Source organism: Hemitrygon akajei, chromosome 2, assembly GCF_048418815.1.
Source record: "Hemitrygon akajei chromosome 2, sHemAka1.3, whole genome shotgun sequence".
Taxonomy (NCBI): Eukaryota; Metazoa; Chordata; class Chondrichthyes; order Myliobatiformes; family Dasyatidae; genus Hemitrygon; species Hemitrygon akajei.
In genome coordinates, this window is record NC_133125.1 from 50798798 (window position 1) to 50821306 (window position 22509).

The 22509-nt window shown below is 39.1% G+C and overlaps 1 protein-coding gene across 2 annotated transcripts in view; it reads left to right on the forward strand.

Annotated features, from left to right (window-relative positions):
• Nucleotides 1-18051, forward strand: part of LOC140741729 (fibrillin-2-like) — a 295460-nt gene extending 277409 nt beyond the window's left edge. For both annotated transcript variants that reach the window (XM_073072052.1, XM_073072059.1), the window contains 5 exons: nt 250-378; nt 10124-10243; nt 13154-13385; nt 15609-15780; nt 16511-18051. In XM_073072052.1, the coding sequence (XP_072928153.1) occupies nt 250-378; nt 10124-10243; nt 13154-13385; nt 15609-15780; nt 16511-16885 (1028 nt within the window). In that variant the 3' untranslated portion in view covers nt 16886-18051. The remainder of the gene's footprint in view (nt 1-249; nt 379-10123; nt 10244-13153; nt 13386-15608; nt 15781-16510) is intronic.
• Nucleotides 18052-22509: the final 4458 nt, after the last annotated feature.

The following is a 22509-nucleotide window of genomic DNA, read 5'->3' on the forward strand; positions in this document are numbered from 1 at the left end:
ACTTTCCTTCTCTCTCCATCTTCCAGTGAACATTCCCAAATGCTCAAAGAGAACTCATCTGTTGAGTCAGTGTTGGGCTTGCCCTGCATCAGCAGTTCTGTCTTCTGTTAGAAAAACAAGCTTTATAATGCAAGTTCTTTACCGTAAGGTGTGAGAATTCTAACCTTGCAAATTACGTTGTAACATTTCATTTGGCTTCAGTCATGTGATTTCTTTCATCAATCAGGTTATATTTACCTTTTCTTGTAGATAACAATGAATGTGCATCACAGCTTTCACTTTGTGGATCAAAGGGGCTTTGTCAGAACTCGCCCGGAAGTTTCAGCTGTGAATGTCAGCGAGGATTTTCTCTTGATCACACTGGTTTGAACTGTGAAGGTATGGATTTTCAGGCCTAAATTTTTCAATGTAGTTATCTGCTTGAGATGCTATACATTATCCTATTCCGTAACTGATTCTGAAGTTTGAAACCATGACATATCAGGCTGAACGTTGCATTTTGTTAAATTGAAATTAATCAGGCTTGAGAGAGAGCAACTCAGTATTATCTGTCTATGTATGTTAACCAGTAATACTATTTCACATTCTATTATCAGCAATATAGCTGCATTTTCAGACGCACCTGCTTGTCCTGGCTAGTGCACGGTACACAAGCAGTTAATATTAAAACATTATGAAATTAATCACTCCAAATCTTTAAAGCCGAGTTATGAAAAACAAGCCCATTCTCTGCCAAAAGAGTGGGAATATTGTAACATCAGGAAACCACTGAGCAGGCACCTGCACTTACCTGTCTGCTGAAGGATTCTGAAAATCTTAACAGGTTCAATTAAGAATTCATTCTCTGCCTTTGGCCCAAATCATCTAAGAACCAAAGTCTGGTTCAAGTAGGGCAAACATTCGTCTTTGGTCTGGTTCAGTTGACATACGGGATTGATAATGCTTTTATTGCGAGGATGCTGGAATATATTGCCAAGTGGCCTTCCCTTCTATTCACCAATGTTTGTTTGATCTGACTCTCCAGCTGTAAATTAACATTAAAAATAATGGTAGAGTAAGATTTACCCTACTTAACGACTTCACAATTCCATAGTACGTTTTTAATACTCTTCCAGTACCTCAAATTTAACTAACTACAACTCAGTAATTCCTTGGGTTTAAGCATGGAAACAGGCTCCTTGGCTCACGCAAGCTGCACTAACCCTCAAGCATCCATTCACACTAATGTGAAGATTAAGAGATTGATGGACTGATGCACACCAGTTATTTTTTATGAATTCTCCCCACATGCACATCAACTCTACCAGTCCTCTACACACAAGAGGTTATATAATGGCCAATTACACTATCCCTCACAGATTGGAGGCAAGGTTCAAAGGGGAAAAAAATACAAAGGTTATAAATTGTACAAGAAAGAACACAATTAGAATGAAAAACAAAATACAGTGTAGTGCAGAGTGGTCATAGTGTTGCTATACTCAGTTTTACAGGCTGGCTCAAGAACTGAATAGTAAAAGAGAAATAGCTATTCTTGGACCTTGTGGTGTGGGAATTCAGGCTTCTGTATCTCCTGCCTGTTGATGGCTGTGAGAACATGACATGGCCTGGATGGTAGGGTTCTTTCATGAAAGATGTTTGGAGGGATATGGAACAGAAGTGAGCAAGTAGGATCATTTTGGTTGGCATGGACAAGTTGGGCTGAAAGGCCTGTTGCCAGGCTATAGTACTCTATGACTCGATGCGGGTGGGAAGCAGAGCATGTGAGGAAAGTCCACGTGGTCATAGGGAGAAACTCCACACCAGAGGTCAGAATTGCCCCCTGTTTACTGTGGACATAAACAGAAGCTTTATTATGTAGCAGTGTGCCCCACTATAAGCTTGACATCTCCAAAAGATCATGAAGGAAATTTCTAGGCAAAATTTGGATGCAGTTTAATCTGGTCTTGCCCTATTTATAACCCTCCATTAAATCTGTCTGTTAGTTACAACAGTTTATGGAATCAGACAAGATTTATATTTGGCCAATAAAGCAACAGCATTAGAAGCATTAACTGAAATGATGTCTTGATTCATTTCTCTTAATACTGAAGGCTTCCGGAAAACGTACCTTTTTTGTGCAATAAATGTCCATCTCATTCCTATAATAGTATTGCTTTCCATGTGCTCTACTACCAGATTCTACACTCCAAGATACTTTTGGCTTGTTAGTTTATAATACATTTGCTTTTCATTTACAAGCTTGTGAAGTGATTCACAAAAGTCATTTCTGGAAATCCGTAAGTCTTCTAATATGAAAACCTAGACTCTTAGACTCATTTAGATGACAGTGTTCAACAAGCAATAGAATTTTTTAATATTGTTCCAGTTGGCAGCTTCACTTGCCATTTCTATTTCAAGTATAGGTATTACCCCCCTAAAGATAGATTAACTTTTTAAATTTCATTTTACATTTTAACTAAGACTGGCCATGTACAAGGGGAAAATATTCTACTTTAATTATTGGACTGACAGATCCAAAAAATGTATTACATTCCCAGTTGCACATTACAATCAGGCTCACACAGTAGCAAGGGACTGGTTTCAAGATTCCTATCTTTATTGATTTGATTGTAATGAAGAATCTATCTAAAATAGCATGCTGTGCCTGTTTCTTGTCCCTCTATTTTTTGTCTGATCCTGTGCTTAAAGATATTCTGTCAAAATGAAATTGGATAGTCATATAGAAAAACTATTTGGGAGGCTGTGGTGAAAGAGAGGAGTATGGGACTGACAGGATTGCTCTGCTAAAGGGGCATTGACCCATCGGACTGATTGCTTCAGTGCCATGACAATTCTTTGATTCTATGCTGCAGTTCTATATTTGCATGAATATTATCTTGCACAGCTCGAGCAACATACTGCCTGCAGCCAGGTGCAACAAGTACTTAAGAATGCAACAAACGTATTGGTCTTTATTGCAAAGTGGTTGGAGTTCAGAGAGAAAAAAAAAGTACTAAAGTTTAGTTACAATTGCACAATTGGTGAAACCACCTTGGGAGAACAATGATTTCAATCCCCTCAATAAGAAAGGACATGGTAAAATGTTGGAGGTAGTTTGTTCACAGGGCTAATTCCTGGGATGAGAGAAATATCGTATCAATACAGGCTAAACAAATTCTGTCTGTATTCTTTGAAATTTAGAAGAATGTGGGAAGATCTTATTGAACCATACAAGATCCTAAAGGGACATGACAAAGGAATTGTTGAGTTGTTTTCATGAGTGGGAGAGTCTCAAACAATGGGACATAGTTACAAGCTGGTCATGTAAACTTCACTTGCCTCATCTCTGAAGTATTCCCATAACCTAACGATTCACTTTCAAGGATTTTTCATCTCATGTTCTCAATATTTATTGCTTGTTCTTTTATTTACTTTTCCCTCTTCCTTTTTATATCTGCAGTTTAGTTTTTTTTGCACATTGGTTGTTGTCCATCCTGTTGTGTGCGGTTCTACATTAATTCTACTGTATTTCTTGTAGTTACTGAGATTACCTACAGGAAAATGAAAAAAGTTTACTTTGAACTTTGGACTTTGAACTTTTCTGAAAGATCAGGGAATTGAGGACTATGGGAACTGGCACAGTGGAGAAGTGGAGTAGATCAGCCATGTTCATACTGCACATAATTGATGGACCAGATAGCTTACTCTTTTTCCTATATTTCTGGTATTTTTGTATTCTAACTTTATAGAACCAACCTATTTTTTTTTAAATTCTGAGTGTTTCAGAATGGGACAGCCCCTGTTCAGATGGTTGAATCGCCGTAAGTATTAGTGTCTCTCACTGTCCCTCATAGGTGTTTATTTAGCGCAAAGACTAAACAAAGGTAAACTGAGGAAACCATCAAAGCTGAGGCTAAATCTGAATCTATCTATTCACAAGTAACACATCTTGTAATCTTATAAACATCAAATTGACTTCATTTATGAAGGAATCACTGTCAATCAAACAATGTAGCCTTCTATTGTTCTTGTTGATGCACGTAGGATATTAAGATTTGACCATCACATAATGTAGATCTCACTTAAGTAACAAAAGTATTGCACTAGCACAATATCTGGTTTGGTTTAATTGGAACTAAAGAACTTCCAATTAATACACATTTCAGTGCAGTGGAGATACTGTACTAGACTTCAAACCAGTAAAAGAGAAACCTTTTTTCTTCTCCTCAGTCCCATTTCCCGACCTTCTCCCCTTAATCTTTTAATGCTGTGTCCAATCAAGAACCTATCAATTTCTGCCTGACCTAATGACCAAATGGCCTGTGGTAACACATTCCACAAATTCACCACCCTCTGGCTAAAGAAATTTCTCTGTATCTCTGTTTTAATTGAACACCTCTCTATCCCGAGGCTGTGCCCTCTTGTCTTAGACTTACCCAACATATGAAACTTCCTTTCCACATCTATTCTGTATAGTCCTTTCAACATTCAAAAGGTTTCTAAGAGATTCCCGTCGCATCCTTCTAAATTCCAGCAAGTACAGACCCAGAGCCATTAAACATTCCTCATATGATAACCCTTTCATTCCCCAAATCATCCTTGGGAACCTCCTGTGAACCCTCTCCATTGCCAGCACATCTTTTCTTAGATGAGTAAGATGGTAAGTTTTTTTACACAGAGGGTTGTGAGTGCCTGGAATGACTTGCCAGGGATGGTGGTGGAGGCTAAAACATTAGGGGTATTTAAGAGCCTCTTGGACAGGCACATGGATGAAAGAAAAATGAAGGGTTATGGGGTAGTGTGGGTTTAGTACTTTTTAAGGATTATATGGGTCAGCACAACATGGAGGGCTGAAGGGCCTGTACTGTGCTATAGTGTTCTATGGAGTAGCTCAAAACTGTTCACAATACTTAAGGTGAGACCTCAGCATGAGGCCTGAGGCCTTATAAAGCCTCAGCATCACATTCCTGCTCTTGTATTCTAGACCTTTTTAAAATGAATGCTAACATAGCATTTGCCTTCCTCACTACTGACTCTTCCTGCAAGTTAACCTTTATGGTGTTCTGCACAAGGACTCGTAAGCCCCTTTGCATCTCAGATTTTTGGATTTCTCCCTGTTTAGAAAATAGTCTGCACATTTATTTCTACTACCAAAGTGCATGACCATGCATTTTCCAACATTGTATTTTATTTGCCACTTTCTCACCCATTCTCCTAATCTGTCTAAGTCATTCTGTAGCCTACTTGTTTCCTCAACACAACCCGCCCCTATACCAGTCTTCATATCTGCAAGCTTGGCAATAAAGCCATCTATTCCAACATCTAAATCATTGATATACAGCATAAATAAAAGTGGTTCCAACACCGACCCCTGTGGAACACCACTAGTCACTGGCAGCCAACCAGAAAATGATCCTTTTATTCTCACTCGTTGCCTGTTACCAATCAGCCTGTGCTCTAACCATGCCAATAACCTTCCTATAATACTGTAGGCCCTTAACTTGGTAAGCAGCCTCATACGTGGCACCTTGTCAAATGCCTTCTGAAAGTCCAAATATACAACATCCACTGCATCCCCTTTATCTACTTGTAATCTCCTCAATATTCCAACAGGTTCATCAGGCAAGATTTTTGCTTAAGGGAACTATGCTGTCTTTGTCCTATCTTGTCCTGTGTCACCAAGTACTCCATAACTTCATCCTTAATAATTGACTCCAATGTCTTCCCAACTACTGAGGTCAGGCTAACTGGTCTATAATTTCCTTTCTGCTGCCTTTCTCCTTTCTTAAAGAGTGGAGTGACATTTGCAATTTTCCGATCTTCTGGCACCATGCTAGAGTCCAGTGATTTTTGAGAGATCGTTACTAATGCCTCCACGTTCTCTACCGCTGCCACTTTCAGCACCCTAGGACCAGGTGACTTATGCACCCTCAAGTCTTTTTGAGCACCTTCTCCCTCGTAACAATAACTGCACTCACATCTCTTCCCTCCCACCCTTCAACATCAGGCACACTGCTAGTGTCTTCCACAGTGAAGACTGATGCAAGATACTCATTTAGTTCATCTGCCATCTTCTTGTCCCTGTTATTATTTCTCCAGCCTCATTTTCTAGTGGTCCTATATCCACTCTCATCTCTTTTTTTTTTAACATACTTGCAAAAGTTTTTACTATCCACTTTGATGTTGTTTGCTAGCTTGCTTTCATATTTCATCTTTTCCCTCCTAATGATTATTTTAGTTCCTCTCTGTAGGTTTTTTAAAAGCTTCCCAATCCTCTGTCTTCCTGCTTATTTTTGCTTTGTTGTATGCCCTTTCTTTTGCCTTTACATTAGCTTTGACTTCCCTTGTCAGCCATGATTGTACTGTTTTGCCATTTGAGTTTTTCTTTGTTTTTGCAATACATCTATCATGCACCTTCCTCATTTTTCTCAGAAACTCACCCTGCCAGCATCTCCTTCCACTTTACTTTGGCCATCTCCTCTCTGATACTACTGTAATTTCCTTTATTCCACTGAAACACAGCTACGTCAGACTTTACATGCTCCCTATCAAATTTCAATTTGAACTCAGTCATATTGTGATCACTGTGTCCAAAGGGTTCTTTCACTTTAAGCTCCCTAATCACCTCCAGTTCATGACACAATACCCAATCTAGTATATCTGATCCCCTAGAAGGCTCAAAGACAAACTGCTCTAAAAAGCCATCTCATCGGCATTCAACAAACTCACTCTCTTGAGATCCATTTCCAACCTGATTTTCCCCAAATCGACCTGCATGTTATAATCTCCCATCACTATCATGACATTACTCCTTTGACACGTCTTTTCTATTTAACCTTGTTGTCTATTGACAACATCCTATCTGTGTTTGGGAGGCCTGTATATAACTGCCATCAGGGTCGTTTTACCCTTGCAGTTCCCACAAGGATTCAACATCTTCCAGTCTGTTCCTCTGCCTATTGAGTCCCCTATCACTACTGCTCCCCTCTTCTGCCCCTTTTCCTCCTGCACCACAGACCCATGCTCAGTGCCAGTAACCTGGAATCCATGGCATTCCTCTGGGAGCTCATCCCCCACAAGAGTATTCAAAATGGTGTACTTATTATTGAGGGGAATGGCCACAGGGGAGCTCTGCTCTAACTGCCTACTCACATTTCCATTTCTCCTGTCAGCCTTCTGCAATTTAGGAGTGATTACTTCCCTTTAACTCTGATCGATGATTTCCTTACTCTCCTGTATAAGTTGAAGGTCATCCAGCTGCTGCTCCAGATCCCTAATACAGTCTTCAAGGAGTTGCAGCTGGATACACCTCCCACAGATATAGTTCCCTGGGAGACTCTGAGGTCTCCCACATCCATCATGAAGAGCACACAGCGACCGTTTACTACTCTGGGTACAGTAAGAGGGAAAAAACAGGAACCTCAACAGAAATTTACCCAGAGCCAAGGCATCTTTCGAGCAGAAGCCTAACACTCCTACTCCCAGCAGTGGCCGCCCCAACAATGTACTTCAGTACTTAGGTACTTCTATTTAGTTTGCTGTGCTCTGCTCCTGCCCCTGAGTGGGCCACCGGAATGAGACCAAACGCCCACTAAGCTCTCCTTTTAAACAAGCATCACAGACCTGCAAGAAATCTCCTCGCTGTGCTGCGTTCCTGCAGCTGATTGGGCCACCAGAATCTCAGTGATCCTTTATTACGATTTTCAACGTGTTTCCATTGCTCTAAGTTACTGTTCAGAACAGAGGCCCTAAAGATTCTGTCATCTTGGATATACAGTGCCTATAAAAAGTTTTCACCTCACTTGGAAGTTTTCATGTTTTATTGTATTACAGCATTGAATGACAGTGGATTTAATCTGGATTTTTTGACACTGATCAACAGAAAAGATTCTTTTGTGTCAAAATGAAAACAAATTTCTATAAATTGATCTGAATTAATTCAAATTATTAAACATAAAATAATTATTTTCATAATTACCAATCCCTGTTAAAGTCAATATCTAGTAGATGTACCCATTCCTCTTTGCAAAACTCTTCAAGCTTTGTCAGATTGCATGGGAATCATGAGTGAACAGCCTTTTTCAAGGATGGGGGGAGATTATAGTGAGGGGGGACCTCCCCCCAGCCCTACCTTTCTTTCTCTTTTATTTCCCATAATTCTCCACCTTCCCCCTAGCCCATTTCCCTCCAGCCTATCACTTCCCAGCTCTCTACTTCATCCCTCCCCCCACTTCTTATCCCCTCTCCACCATCCCATGTTACTTCACTCCTGATGAAGGGTTTCAGCCGGAAACGTCGTCACTACCTCCTCCCATAGATGCTGTCTGGCCTGCTGAGTTCTGCCAGCATTTTGTGTTTTTATCTAGCTGAGATTTCATGTGAGTTTTTTCAACAGTGGCTTTCTCTTTGCCACTCTCCCATAGAGCTGCAACTAGTGAAGAACCCAGATAACAGTTGTTGGATGTGCAGTCTCTCCCATCTCAGCCACCGAATCTTGTAACTCCTCCAGAATTGTCATAGGTCTCTTAGTGGTTTACCTTCCTAGTCCCCTTATTGCACGGTCATTCAGTTTTTGAAGACGGCTTGCTCTAGGCTGCTTTACAGTGGTGCCATATTCTTTTCATTTCTTGATGTTTGACTTAACTGTACTGCAAGGGATATTCAGTAACTTGGAAATTTTCTTGTGTCCATCTCCTTGTGCTTTTCAATAACCTTTTTACAGAGTTGCTTGGAGTATTCTTTCGTCTTCATGGTGTAGTTTTTGTCAGGATACAGACTCACCAGCAGTTGGACCTTCTAGATACAGGGGTATTTTTACTACAGGCAAATGAAACACCTTGACTGCATATGGGTGATCTCCACTTAACTAATTATGTGACTTGCAAAACCAATTGACTGCACCAGTGATGATCTGATGTGTCATATTAAAGGGGGTGAATCGCTTTGCAGAGATCTGTTTTCACATTGACAAGGAAGAGTCTTTTTCTGTTGATCAGTGTCAATAAAAGCCAAATTAAATCCACTCTGATTCAATGTTGTGAAACAATAAAACATGAAAACTTCCAGGGAGTGAGGGTGAATGCTTTTTATAGGTACTGTGTGAATCAAATTAGAATAAGTTATTTGTTGGGAAAAAGGTGTTGATAGTTTAATATTGGTGGCATTTCTGTTGTTGCCTGTCATTTACTAGATCATTTTCACCTCAGTATGATTCCTTATTTTTCCTTGGTTAAGTGCACTAAACACTTTAATATAAACATTGAGAAAATTTCGTTTCACTTCTAAAAATCATCTTTATTGATTTCAATAGAATTAAATTTTAAGAGGAAAGAACTTCTGAATCTTCTTGATTTTAGCATAATGTATTTTAGCATAGGTGTGAAAGACAAAAATAAAATGTAAATAAAAATCCTTTTGTGCTTCTCTTAAATCTAGAGCAACAATTAAAACATGAGAGAATGAGACTGTACATTAGTAATATTTAGTCTTTCATGTGGTGATCACAATGTTTGGATTCAACATTTATGTATTCACGTGCATGTTACAATAATTTTGCACAAATAGCAGTGAGCTTCTTTTGTCTCTCAAGCATTTTGACGGTAAATTATAGTCCATTATATATCTATGATAAAGAAGAGGAATAATTATCTTCAGAGATGTGTTAATTTCTCAAAGGTAACATCTTCTCCCAGGACAAACACTGAAGGCAAGCTTTGCTGGTGACTTTGGGGGGAAACATACTGCCTTGTAGATATAATGTTACTGATCAGAGAGGCCCAAGAGTTGAACCATAATCATGGTGAGGGTGGTAGTAATATAATTGGTTACAATATCATTTGGCTATGAAAAGGGAAAATGATGGGTGGGTCACCTACATTTCCATGCTATCCAGTGACCCATGCTGAGAAGTATGCAAGTTGGGTTAGGATGAAATCAGACTAAACTTTGATGTGGTAGCCAGAACACAGTGTCTAGACTCAAACGTTAAAAGTGGTCACTTGGGATAGCAATTGGAGGTCTGCCAGCACTTTTGGAATCATACTCCAGAATGTGTCAGCACTTTCAGGAAAGGAAAGAATAAAATGGGAACTGTGGAACAAAAACTCCACTCCTTCATTTATCACAATTATCCTTCTTGTTGCAGATGTAAATGAATGTGAAGGAAGCCACAGATGTCAGCATGGTTGTCAAAACATGCTTGGAGGTTACAGGTGCAGCTGCCCTCATGGCTATATTCAACACTATCAGTGGAATCAGTGTGTTGGTAAGTAATAGCAGGAATGTTCATACTGTACTTTAATTGTTTAACTGTTCGACATCAAACCCAGCAAAAGAACCCTTTCATTGAATTTTAAATTTAAAATGCATTTTTTCTGTAAATTAAAATAAATAATTTATTTTAAATTAAGAATAAAGCAGTATTCCTGATTTTCTTCTGTATAATACTGAGCTTTGCAACCATGATTGATAAATTAGTTGTTTTTTATTTTATTTACCTTTTCATCTAGTTTGCTAAATTTTAACTATATTAAATAAAAATTAGTTCAAATTAATATGCTTGCCTTAGCCCGTTTATGTATCTATGCTCATTACCGAGTATCGAGACACAAATGGGCCGAATAAAAGGTGCATCGTTCTGTTGTATTAACCTGTTGTTTATGATAGTACGTTTAGGCTACCAACTATGCTAGCAGCATTCCTACACATGCAATATCATTATATAGGACACTCTAAAAATTCCCATGCTTAGAAGCTGGCCATTTTCAATATTCAATTATTGCAAATATCATGATTAAATAGCTAAAATATGAGTATCTGCTCATTAAATATAATTTCCTGCCTCTTGCCATTTCTCTTGAAAATAACATATCTGTGTTAGGTATTGTATGATAATATCTATGTTTACTAACGACTGGTCATGTAAACAAAATGGTGAACATTATTGAAAGTAGGTTAAATGTAAGCATAGAGACTGCAAGAAAATTCCTAATGGAACAGATAGAATTTCTTGTAGGGTCTTTGAATTAGTTCCATGCACCTGTTGAATATGATTTGGGTCTCAATACTCACATTTGTAAGCCTCAAAAGAAAGCAGAAAATGATAGAAATACTCTGTAGTTTAGGCATCTGTAGAGAAAGAAACAGAGTTAACCTTTCAGGCCAATGACTCTTCATCAAGACTCGTACGTTTTACTCATGAAGAATAATCAATATTTTCAGAAGAAAGCACAATAGGAAGAGGTGGAGCTTGATCTCCACCACACATCTAAGCTATCAGCAATTCGACAGTACTATCAGGCAACACGTACTCACCAATAATCTGCTCACTGATTGGGTTTCATAGCAACCACTCAGTTCTAGAATTCATCACAGGTTTGATATAAACATGGTCCAAAGAACTGAATTCTAGAGTTGGGTGAGTATGATTGCTCTTGACAATAGAGCAGGACTTGACAGAATTTGGCATCAGGGGACACTGGTAAAACTGAAGCCAAAGGGCATTAGGGAGAAAACATTCAAATTGTTGGAATCAAATCTCAAATAAAGGTTCTGCTGGTCAGAAGTTAATCATCCTAATCCTAGTGCATCACTGCAAGTTTTCTCAGGACAGTGATGACACCAGAACATCTGCAGATGCTTTTAATCAGTAACCTTCCTTCCATCAAAGATATCAACATTCAACATGCCTGCACAAGGGGATTCTACCTATTCTTGACCTTCATTGGCATTACCATCGCACGGGGTTTCATCGGAACAGAAATTTAACTGAACCACCCACGTATAAACTACAGGCACAAGAGCAGGTCAGAAACTGAGCAACTCACCTCCTGACACCTCACTATCATCCAGCTAGCTACAAACACAAGATGGAAGACTCGCCGCTTCCTAGCGTTTGTGTGAAAGGCTTGGTACCCTAAAGCAGAGAGCAGCCAGTGACACTCGATCAGCAACCATAAACATTTATCCTTCCATCAGTTGTGCACATTTGCTACAGCGCGTATTAAAAAAAAAACAACTGCAGTTGCTTGCCAAAACTTCTCCAACACCCATTCTGAAGCCTATCACCAAGAGGGAAAAGAGATCCCGGGCAGGGGAACTTCACCATCTGCAGGTTCCTCTCTAGGTTGCGCACCATCCTAATTGGACATGTAACACTGTTCCTTTAGCATTGCTGGGTCCAGATCCCGGAACTCCCTGCTGCAACACTGTGGAAGTACCATCACTAGAAAAATTGCAGCAGGCAGCTCACCACCACATTCTCAATGATAAATAGGGACGGTGATACATCCTGGAGGCTACCAGTAATGTATCATTATCATTCCGACCATGAATATGACATTGAACAAAATTGGGTTGAAATTTCCAAAGAGAAGTAACAGATAATGTAGCCAACAAGCAGAGGACAGATACTTTGTTTGTTGGGGTTAACTCATCCAATAAGTTCTACCAATACATCAACCTGAGAATTGTCACAGTGTAGGTTTCTCGAAGTGTAAAATGCTATAAACCAATAATAGTAACTTGTATTTTTATAGTGACTTTAACACAGTAGATCATTTATGGGTTTTATAGGAGCATATTCAGAAAACTGGCACTGTGAGCTGACGAATTAGCCTTTAGGACAGGTCAATATTAATTACTTTATTGTCACCAAACAATTGATACTAGAGCAATTTATAAACAATTATAAACTATAAACAATTTATACTAAATTGATATTTGAAGCAGATAAGAACAGTTGTAAGGATACAAAATATGAGACTGAGAAACCCAGAACTGTGAGGTTGAAGAAAGTGGAGGATAGGCATAAGGTCAGAATCAAACCACAACACTCTCAGAGAAAGCCAAGGCTGGAGGATGCCATAGGGATGAGAACTCGAACCCAGGGTGAAAATTAAGTTAGTGACTGAAATTATTGTAGATCAGCAAAGAAGTCTGGACAGGTGAGCAAGCACTGATGTAAATCAAATATTGATCTATAGACCTCAGTGTGATGGAGCCTGCAGTCTATGAGAACACTGATAGAGAGTAATGAGAAAATTTGGTTGATTATAGTATTGCAGCAGGTGACCCAGAAATTTTTTTCCGTAGGTTAGGCTGGAACAACATGATAAGCAAATTAGGCTATAAGGCATTGTTTCTCTTTCCTAAATATCACCTTTCCTTCTTTTAGACGAGAATGAATGCTCCAACCCAGCTTTTTGTGGATCTGCAACCTGTTACAACACACTTGGGAGCTACAAATGTGCCTGCCCATCAGGCTACAATTTTGATGAATTTTCCAATACTTGTCATGATGTGAATGAATGCTCATCTTATAAGAATCCATGTTCATACGGCTGCTCAAACACAGAAGGAGGCTACCTCTGCGGCTGTCCACCTGGGTACTATAGAGTGGGGCAAGGGTAAGATCACTGCTGTTTGAATTGATGTTTGATCTATAGTGGACCTGAAATAAAGAAGATTAGGAAAACAGTATGAACTTAAAGATGTCTATTACTTGTTTGCCTCTGTCATATATGTTTTCTATAGGTCTATGTGTTTACCTGCACCTTTTCATAAATTACCTCCTTAATGTAATTTTTCTCTTTGCCTGGTTGTTGATAACAATTTCATTAATTTCCATTCTTACTTTGATTTACAAATATTGCATTTGATGTGTGTTTTATTGACATTCTTCATTATGATTTTTAATATGCATTAATCATTTTGAAAATAAATACTGTTAATTCCTCAGTTAAAATAATATACTTTTTTTACACAGAAGTAGGTCTATCAGCCATATGCTAGAGATTATCTTAAACAAAATCCTCTTTTCCTCTAGTTAGTTCTTGGAACTCAATAGATAAATCATGTGTAAAATCTCTTCTTAAATTTGTTACTGAAATCTGTGGCTTGTTCTCATATTCACTGTAAAGAAATACTTTTTATTTAGCCTCATCCTCTAGATTCTATCTATATTTTCATTCTTGCAATTGGACATCATTGGTAAATCCAGCTTTTACTGTCCATTCCGAATTACCTTTGAGAAGGTCATAATAAGCCACCTTTCAAACTACTGTAGTGAAGCTACCTACTGCTATTTTGCAAGAAATTGCAGAAATAGGTGGGGATGAGTCAATATACAAGTCAAATGGCTTGTAGCATAGATGTGATCTAAAAGGTGCTGGAATGAGACATATAGAATCACCAGACAATATAGGCATCTGTTAATTTCAAGAGACCATGGATTTGCGCCTTGGAAAGTTTCCAGGGCGCAGGCCTGGGCAGGGTTGTATGGGAGACTGGCAGTTGCCCGTGCTGCAAGTCTCCCCTCTCCGCGCCACCGATGTTGTCCAAGGGAAGGGCAAGGGCCGATACAGCTTGGCACCGGTGTCGTCGCAGAGTAATATGTAGTTACGTGCCTTGCTCAAGGACACAACACACTGCCTTAGCTGAGGCTCGAACTAGCAACCTTCAGATCACTAGACCAACACCTTAACCACTTGGCCACGTGCCAACAATACTCCCACTTTTAATCTAATAATGGTGGAAGGGATTATCAGCTGGCTTAGTACATCTAGTAATCAGTAAATTTGTATTCCTCATTTCCCTTATTCTGCTAACACGTATAGTTTATGGCCTTGCATGAAAAAATTCCCCCTTTTACTTCTACTAAAATAAGCTACTGTACAATTTACTATACTAAATTTAATTTTCTTTACATTAATGAGTTCTGTAAGCTTACTGCTCTTTGGCAGTCTTCCACATTATTAGCAACAGCCAGTGTTCCCTTTTCTTGCAATCATATTATAAATCAAATTACTCACACTCTGAGGACCCCTGATATTTTGAATTTAATCACATGATGTAAGCAAAACACCTGAATAGAAACATGTTGATGTAGTTTTAAAATAAACAATGTTCTGCTTTCATATGGAATTTAATTTAGTAGAGACTTGCCAGATGGACACAGAAATGTACTGTTCATTCTTTACCCAAGAAAGGTTTGTTTCCAAAGTCGCATATATCTTTCTGTGTCTAAGAGATTTCACATAGATTTGCCAAGCTTAAGTAATAATTTCACTCAGCTCACCACATTCCTTTTCTTTTCTAGCTGCACAGTTTGGTCCAAAGATAGAAACCAGTGCTTTTTATTGACATGAGCACATAGACTGTAATGGAAGTTTGGGCATCACTGTCAAGACCAGCAGTTATGGCCCTTTCCTAATTGTGCTTGAGCTCAAATGTCAGAGGCCCAAGTTATGGAATGAGTTAACCAATTAGCCAATATTTGTAAATGTGTTTTAGTTATTTTAATAATGCATTAAGTCTGTTCCACTAGATCCCAGTGGTGGAATGTTATACAATTAGCAGCAACTCAGAAATGGATTTCTTAATATCATTATAACAGGGAAACTAGGCTGATAACAGGTGACTCCACTCAACAATGTAATGGCAACTTCTTTCAAAAGACAGCTACAAGCAGAGCCAATCTTATAAGAAAGTGCAAGTATTTAAATTAGAAATACGATATAAAATTAATTCAAGGTTGTCCTAAATGATAACATGTAAAATGGTGTTTTATTTTTTAATTACCACCATTTACAGAATTTTAAATTCTAACTCCCTTTTTCATTGTTCTACAGGCATTGTGTGTCTGGTATGGGATTCAATAAAGGTCAGTACTTGCCTTTTGATGGTGAGCCTGATGATGAAAATCTTTTATCTCATGAAACCTGCTATGAATGTAAAATCAATGGCTACTCCAAAACTGGAGGCAGAAATAGAAGAAGCATCAATGATACCCTATCTCAACAGGTACTGTGTCCTTCATAATTCTCTAAAACAAAATAACAGGTTATATTTCTTTACTTCTGTTTTTAATTCTGCTGTACATCTGTGCTTTCATAATAAGACAGGTAATATGCAACCAACAGTTAGATCTTATCAGTAAATAAACAACATAGCAATTTATGTTTCACAACAATATGATGTATACATTTCACTTTATGTTTTATGTTTCAAATACATGACATGTATGAAAGATAATATGTGCACACCGAATGCCTCTTTTCATAAATCATATATACGTGTTTTGTATAGTCAATAATTGGTACAAAGGAAAATACTACAAAAGGATCTGACTTTGTGAAAGTTAGAACCTCCATTTTAATAAGGAAATTGGTGTAATTTTAATACATATGTTTTATTTAATGATCAGTTTTCTTTCTTAGCACAACTATGGCATTTCATTTAGAAGGTATAAGGTTAATTAAGTATCCTGACATAATCCATTGATTTGAAACATGAACTCTCCTCCCTTTGTGGTCTTGCCTGACCTGCTGAGTCTTTCCAGCATTTATTTAAGATTTCCTTTACCAGCAGTTGTTTTTTTTTGCTTTTTGATTATGGATTGTACAGACTACTTTTGCAGCCTATTTTGAGATCTCCCAATGGTGGAAAAGGAGAATCCTAAATATTATGCAAGTGTTAATTATTAATGTTTACTGGCAATTAATTACTACTTTCCTATATATTTTGATTGTAGGATGAACAGATTAGTTTGGCTAGTCTGGATATGGACATCCCAATCAAAATGAATCTGAGTATCTCTGAACTGAACTACAAGAAGCACATTTTGGAACTTGTCCCAGCCATTGAACCACTCAACAACCATGTCCGATATGTTATCTCATACGGAAATGATAACAGTTACTTCCGCATCCACCAGAACGATGGATTAAGCTATCTGCACATGACTAAGAAGAAGCCTCTGAAAGGTGTTTACACACTGGAAATTACCAGTATTCCTCTGTATAAGAAAAAAGAATTGCAGAAACTGGAAGATAAGAAAGACAATGACTACCTCCTTGGTGAGCTGGGAGATGCTCTCAAAATGAGACTACTGATCCAGCTTCATTAAACGTGCTGAGACTTGCATTATTTCTATTGAGAATTATTATCACAAATGTGTCTGCTTTCAAAAAGCTTTATGTCAACAGCTTTGATTCTCCACTACAAACGTCTTCATATTCTGGCCTAGACTGCATGACCGATTTTTTTTTTGTGTGTGTAAATGGGTTTTACACTCTGCAGTGTTAACAATACTTGCATATAACCTCAGTCATGGTTACTGTATATTTAATATCACCTCATTTGTCTCAGTCTATGAGCTCATATTTTACATGAGAGTCTGTGAGAGAAAATTGTAAATGGCTTCTAATAACTTAGACAAATAGCAACATAATGAGCCATTTCTCTAGATTGCAGATAAAATTATGTAACTGTTCATATTATATTAATATCAGTAAGCAATACTAAGTCAGACTGTACTGTATACCAAAGGGCATTCTCAGAGGACCAATTCATTCAGAACTTTCCTTCCCCATCAATTGGTGCAATATATGATAGGTAGCTGGTACCAGACCCCAAAACAAAAAGGGTTATTTTACATCACTTTCTAGACGTTTATAGAATGCAGTAAACCTATGTTTTCATGATGTTTGTACAGAAAACTGGTGCTAATATTTTTTATTCTATCAGGGTCAGCGTACTGTACAACCAAAAGTAAGATCTTGTCAGTAAGTAACTGGCATTGGAAGTTTTGTTTCAGAACATCATGATCCCTGCAGCATTTTACTGTATGTGTTATGTTTTCAAATGCATTTTATGTACAAAAGATAATTGTGCACGTTGAATGCCTGATCGTTGCTGACTAGAAGATTGAAAAGTCTTCTTTTTAATACTGTACAAATGTGTTCTATATCAGGGGTATATTGGTCAACAATTGAGATGTGGAAAAATACGTTAAAAAGATTTGACTTTGTAAAAGTTAGTACCTCCCTGCTTCTAATAGCAAGGAAATGAGCCTAATTTTAATACATATCTGTTTCGTCTAAAAATCTATTTTCCGTCTGCATTGAGGTTTTCTTAGCAGAAATATGCCATTTTAAAGGACAAAGATTTGTATAAAATTCTAAAAAAAAAATGAAAAATGAACATTTTTGTTATGGGGGTGCTTAATTCTGTAGATTTAACTGTGTCAATACTCCAACAACTTTCCTTCCAATAAAGCTTATTATTTTGGGATATATTGATTTTTAAATAACTGGATGCTCACAAGTAGGTTAAACTTCAGAGCACTCAGTACTTGCTCACAGAGTATATCAAATAATAAATGTGGCATGTGCAAGTAAAGCTTTATTTGTTGACCTTATGCACCCAAAAAAACATGTCCCTCCCCTCATCAAAGAGTTAGTGTGCCCCACCTCTTCCATCATACTACCACCAGTTCTGGTACTTAATTCCAGTGACCAGTCTGGTAGTTAATTCCAGTGAGCATTTTTTTTTTCTCAGTAGATCTACCATATCCCAGACAAAATATTAATGGTTTTCATGTGTAAAAATTCAAGTCTGTGGATTCAAGTAGTCAAACTTGGGTTTTTTTTGTTAGCAGAACTTTCACACATTTTTCATTGATACCATGGGTCATTTGAGACTATTATGTAGTGGAGCAGTAAGATCAACTTTTATTATTAAATATGATCATTTGGTTTTAAACTTTCCACTTACCATCTATTAAATACATCGTGTTTTCACTGTATTGTGGTAAGCATAAAAAATTCTCAAGTGCCAACTCTAATTAGTGAGAACACAGCCCAATTGTAGGAAGACTCTTCTGGCTTCAAAGCTGACAAAGCTCATTTTAGCTCCATGCCAAGGAAACCTGGGCGGTTTGTTATTAAAACAGTTGGGTGTCACCAAAATGGACTCAACTTGGTAGTAGATACATCTGACAAATTACATTTCACATCTGTTTCAACAACAGCGTGTGTAATGGACAAAAGTGCCATATGCAATTTCTTCCTGCATGGGCCATAACTTGGCCTGAGTTATGGTAGGAGCTGTAGGAACTCAGCAGGTCAGGCAGCATCAACAGAGGGAAGTAGCCAGTCGACATTTTGGGCTGAGACCCTTCATCTGAGCTGGAAAGTAGGCTGGGAGATGGCCAGTATAACAAGGTGGAGGGAAAGAGTGGACCAAGAGCTAACGGGTTATAGGTACATCCGGATGAGAGGCATATGGAAGGAAATGAAGGGGTGGGAGAGTGGCGATGTTGTAAGAAGTTGGGAGGTGATGGGGGAAAGTGACAAATATTGAAGGTGGAATCTGACAGGAGAGGGTGTGGAGCATGGAATACAGGGAGGGAGTTGGGAAGGGGAACCAGTGAGATGACTGTGTAGGTGATAGATGGACAAGGAAGGAAAAGAGATAGAGTGAAGAGGCCAGTTTGATCTGGAGGAGAGAGAACAAAGAGAAGGGAGTGTTTACCAGAAGTTTGAGAATTTGATATCATCCCATCTGGTTGGAAAGTGCCCATACTGGTCGCTGTTCCTCTAACCTCAACCTGGCCATGGACTGACATGCTGGTGTGGGAATGAGAAGTGGAATCAAAATGGCTGTCCACAGGGAGATCCTGGCTGGCACAGTGGATGGAGCAAAGGTACTTGGCAATACAGTCCTCTGACCTGCAAAAGGTCTCACCTATGTAGAGGTAGCTGAACTTACTGCAATAAATAACATTGTGAGATTTACATGTGCAAAAAAGCCTCACTGGGAAGGACTGTTTAGGGTCCTGAGTGGTGATGAGGCAGGATGTGTAGGGCAGATGTACCATTTTGCATAGTTACATGGGCATGCAGACAGTGACAAGGGATGAGTGGACGAGAAAGAGAAATCCCTCTGGAGAGCAGAGGATAGGGGAGTGGAGGGAAAGGGAAGATGTGCCTGGTGGAGGAATCCCATTGAGGATGGTGGAAGGTGTGAAGAATAATATGATAGATGCAAAGAATAATATGCTAGATGCATAGTATGGTATGTGAGGACTGGCAACTCTACTTCTGTTGTGCTTTGGGATAATGAAATGAAGGCAGAAATGCAGGTGAGAGCTCCATCAATATCAAAGGGGAGAGCCCTGTTTTCTGACAAAGGAACACATCTAATATATTCTGGAGTGCAAGGCATTATCACAAGAACAAATGTGATAGCGACAGAGGAACTGGAAAAAGGGAATTGCATCCGTGCAATTGACCGGGTGGAAGAGCTGTAGTAAAGGTAACTGTGAGTTGGTAGGTTTGTAGAGAACATCAGTGGATAATCTGTGTACTGAGAAGGAGACAAAGTGATCAGAAAAGTGGAGAGAGATGTCTGAGATGGACCAAGTGAACTTGAGTTTGGGTTGGAAGTTGGTAGTGATGTTGATGAAAATGAAATACTCAGCATGGGTGCAGGAAGTAGCAACAGTGTAGTTGTCAATGTAGCTGTAAAAGAGTTGTGGAGTGTTACTGGTGTAGGTTTGGAACGTGAATTATTCTACATGGTCAACAAAAATGCAGGTATAGCTGGGTCCCCTGCAGGTATCCATGGTTACACCTTTCGTCTGAAGAAAGTGCAAGGAGCTGAAAGAAAAGTCATTAAGGGTGAGTACCAGTTCTAAAAGACAGAGGAGGGTGGTGGTGGATGTTGGGTCTATTGTCAAGAAAGAAGTGGAAAGCCTTGATGGAGATAGAAGTGTAGAGGGCCTAAGATGTCCAGTGTGAAAATGAAGAGGTCAGGACAAGGGAACTGAAAGTTGTTGAAATGATGAAGAGCATTCAATGTATCATGGATATAGGTGGGAAGAATGCATTTTCAGAAGGCATTTGATAAGGTCCCACATAGGAGATTGGGTAAAATCAAAGATCAGGGCATCGAGGGGAAGACATTGACATGGATAGAAAACTGGTTGGCAGATAGAAAGCAAAGGGTAGCGGTGAATGGGTGTTTCTCGGAATGGCAGGTGGTGACTAGTGGGGTGCCACAGGGCTCGGTATTGGGACCACAGCTGTTTACAATTTACGTCAATGATTTGGATGAAGGCATTGAAAATAACATCAGCAAATTTGCTGATGATACTAAGCTGGGTGGCAGTGTGACATGTGATGAGGATGTTAGGAGAATTCAGGGTGACTTGGATAGGCTGGGTGAGTGGGCAGATACTTGGCAGATGACGTTTAATGTGAATAAGTGTGAGGTTATCCACTTTGGGAGTAAGAACAGGAAGGCAGAGTATTATCTGAATGGTGTAGAGTTAGGTAAGGGAGAAATACAAAGAGATCTAGGAGTCCTTGTTCATCGGTCACTGAAGGTGAATGAGCAAGTGCAGCAAGCAGTGAAGAAGGCTAATGGAATGTTGGCCTTTATTACAAAGGGAATTGAGTACAAGAGCAAGGAAATCCTCTTGCATTTGTACAGAGCCCTGGTGAGACCACACCTGGAGTATTGTGTACAGTTTTGGTCTCCAGGGTTAAGGAAGGACATCCTGGCTGTAGAGGAAGTGCAGTGTAGATTCACGAGGTTAATTCCTGGGATGTCTGGACTGTCTTACGCAGAGAGGTTAGAGAGACTGGGCTTGTACACGCTGGAATTAAGGAGATTGAGAGGGGATCTGATTGAAAGATATAAGATTATTAAGGGATTGGACAAGATAGAGGCAGGAAATATGTTCCAGATGCTGGGAGAGTCCAGTACCAGAGGGCATGGTTTGAGAATAAGGGGTAGGTCATTTAGGACAGAGTTAAGGAAAAACTTCTTCTCCCAGAGAGTTGTGGGGGTCTGGAATGCACTGCCTCGGAAGGTAGTGGAGGCCAATTCTCTGGATGCTTTCAAGAAGGAGCTAGATAGGTATCTTATGGATAGGGGAATCAAGGGATATGGGGACAAGGCAGGAACTGGGTATTGATAGTAGTTGATCAGCCATGATCTCAAAATGGCGGTGCAGGCTCAAAGGGCCAAATGGTCTACTTCTGCACCTATTGTCTATTGTCTAAGAGGCTGTACTAAAGGGGACAAGATGGAGTCGAGATATGAGGATACAAGACCTGTAGGGCAGGAGCAGGCAGAAGCAATGAACCTATCAGGGCAGTTTGTGCATCATGGATAAGAAGTAAAAATGGGAAATATGAGGTTGAGGAACAATGAGGTTGGAGGCCATAGATAGGAGATCTGCAGAGGTGATGAGGTCAGTGATGGTGTAGAGATACTGCCTTGATGATCCTTGGAGGAGTTCTAGTTCAGGAATAAGTGGGGGGGGGGTATCAAAGAGCAACTGCAAACCTCTGCAAGGTGGAGTCTTCATTTAGGGATTAGCAGTAGAAAGAAGGAGCAGTTTCAAGTTCCTGTGTGTCAACATCTCTGAAGATCTATCCTGGGCCCAACATATTGATGCAATTACAAAGAAGGCACAACTGTGGCTATATTTCATCAGGAGTTTGAGGTGTTACGTAACCTCGTAACCAGGTAACTTACCAGCAAAGATAGCGGGATCAGCTGAGTCGGATGCTACTATTTTCAAACGTTTTATTCAAAAAAGGGGCACAAGCGTATGGTTAATACAAAACATTCAGCTCATATACATCGTCAAAACTCAATCTAAAACACCGGTGTAATAATAATCAATCAGAAATAAGCTCTATAGTTGTCTAGGGGTAATACTGAGTCCAATTGAAA